Below are 2,550 nucleotides of genomic sequence, written 5' to 3' on the forward strand. Positions count from 1 at the left end.
AGAATTACCATCTGGATCTGGAACAGTGCAGTTGTGGCCTATTAATTACCATCTGGATCTGGAAAAGCACAGTTATGGAAAAAACAGCAACACAACAGCTCAACTGGGCGTACGTGGCGTAGTAGAAAGAGCCGCTGCTGAAAAGCTCCCGAGTGCGGCGAATGTACTCGTCCGTCATCTCCACTCTGAGTTTGAGTTCCTTGTCCCCTTTGTAGTCCATCTATTTATAGACCAGTAACAACAGAGCCAATCCCATCAGTACTATGTAGGGTAGTATATAGACAGGTGCTGTGCGGCTATGAGGAATCGTTAGCTCAGACTTTGTAGTCCATCTATTTATAGAACAGAAACACCAAAGCCAATCCCATCAGTACAATGTAAGATAGTATATAGACAGGTGCTGTGCGGCTATGAGGAATCGTAAGCTCTGTGTCATGTGTCATGTGCCATGTGTCATGTGCCATGTGTCATGTGTCATGTGCCATGTGCCATGTGCCATATGTCATGTGCCATATGTCATATGTCATGTGCCATATGTCATATGTCATGTGCCATATGTCATGTGCCATATGTCATGTGCCATATGTCATGTGTCATATGTCATATGTCATGTGCCATATGTCATGTGCCATATGTCATGTGCCATATGTCATGTGTCATATGTCATATGTCATGTGCCATATGTCATGTGCCATATGTCATGTGCCATATGTCATGTGTCATGTGTGAGCTCTACATAATTATCGCACCACCAAATCTCAAAAATAAAATAAAACCCAAAATAGTGTGCCGATTAGGACCTTTCTGCCGTCTGTTTTCCCTTTGCCCTCGAGCGCCGGCCCTGTCACAGTCACCAGTGGTGCGGAAGTGACGTTTGGTATCTGCATTGGTATCGGTTGTTTGGGATGTGCAACATTGTCCGTGTAGCCTGTGGGAAAGCAGTTAGTAATGCGTACTGAGTAGCCGAACTTGCGGAAAGAGCAGTTGACCGATGTAAATATATATATATATATATATATCATACACGGTGCGGAAACGACAGTGGTATCTGTGTTGTGACGCCGATCATTGAAGTAGCGGGAGGCGCAGATAAAGGAATACTAAACAACAGTCGTGCGTGTTTGTACTCTGATATTCTATCCCGGTACAAGGCACGTGTTTCCTGCTTGTACTCATTGCACACCTGCTTGAGATAGGAATTGCAAGAGACTGGAACGGGTGTGGGCCTGTCTTCGTGTTCACCCAGGAATACTGCACACAGTTCCCTTGCTCGACTGTGAATGTGTTAGGGTTTTAGGGTTTTAGGGTCCCCCTCGCAGACCCTACTGCTGCCACTCGGAATGTATAACATGTGCACGCCTGGGTCAGATTGCTCATCAGACGTATTCAGTTTTAACCAGCTCGTCTTCTTTGCTTGGGTTCTTGGGTTTGGCTAAGTGCTCCATGCTTCGTACTATGCCTGTAGGTCCTATGCCCAACCCCCCCGTCAAGGACAAGCGCGCGTACGAACTAAAACCAGCATGTTTACCTACTGCGCTATATATAGATACTAGGCGTATATACGTAACATAACCTCGGACTAACCGGGCCCGACTAGCCTCAGTCGCAGGTACATATCGAGAGTATCTCCACACACCATTGCCGATTCGACTGCACCATTGCGAAGTGTTGATCAGACTACTAGGATTGTATGAGCACTTAATCCTTGGACTGGCTACCCTACACCAACATCTGCCTACACTCCGGCTGCACAATACAACACCTTACTCAGACAGATGTAGGACCACACCTGTACTGTATTTTCGGACCGGATGCGCCTGAATATGGGGCAAGGAGTTGCGGCTCACGGGCAATAGTACAATGTCCGTGATACGGTATATCCGTTCAACGCCACCCACAAACTCAATAGGATAGCCATCGCTTATCACAATCAAATACCATCCTGTGCAACGTGTTTAGAGCAGGAAGGGTTTAGAAAATTGGGAACAGAAAAACCGGCTTTAGGGCTTCATCCAGGCGCCGTTCTGTACAAAGTGTTTCGCAGACATTCGGGATGAGAAGGAAAGAATCGCACGAAGTATTAGGAAAATTTAGGAAAACCTGTTTTCTAAATTGTTTTTTTATGCACACATCACGACTGATAGTCCCAGACCTAAGTCTTGGGTTTTGGACCATTGAACCTAATCACAGACGAGACAAACATGATGCGTTGCATTCGGGAAGAGATTGGTAGATGGACAATTGGCATATCGGAAAAAGTGTAACTATTGGGTGTAACGTATTCGATATATACTGAAATATACACATCCATGATAGCGGTTTCCCAAAAACCGTTTCACGACAACTTCAACGTTACGTTTGTCAACAAATGTGACAGTATTCGCAGGAGTTCGTTAAAGTTTGTCTAATTAACATGTATATCTGGCTTATGATTGGTAAATAAGATCATAGTGAGTATCTCAGGGCGAATTGAACGAGCTTTTAGGTAGACATGATCATGCTACTCCTACTCAAAGTAAACAAGGTTTGATAGGATAAGTATATTTAAGA

The 2,550-nt window shown here is 44.8% G+C and overlaps 1 protein-coding gene across 1 annotated transcript in view; it reads right to left on the reverse strand.

Annotated features, from left to right (window-relative positions):
* Nucleotides 1–1,942, reverse strand: part of SARC_11400 (hypothetical protein) — a gene marked incomplete at both ends in the record, with an annotated part of 4,469 nt that extends 2,527 nt beyond the window's left edge. Inside the window, 3 exons of the mRNA XM_014294514.1 lie at nt 114–220; nt 801–928; nt 1,790–1,942. Of these exons, the coding sequence (XP_014149989.1) occupies nt 114–220; nt 801–928; nt 1,790–1,942 (388 nt within the window). The remainder of the gene's footprint in view (nt 1–113; nt 221–800; nt 929–1,789) is intronic.
* Nucleotides 1,943–2,550: the final 608 nt, after the last annotated feature.

Source organism: Sphaeroforma arctica (genome assembly GCF_001186125.1).
Source record: "Sphaeroforma arctica JP610 unplaced genomic scaffold supercont1.1668, whole genome shotgun sequence".
NCBI lineage: Eukaryota > Ichthyosporea > Ichthyophonida > Sphaeroforma > Sphaeroforma arctica.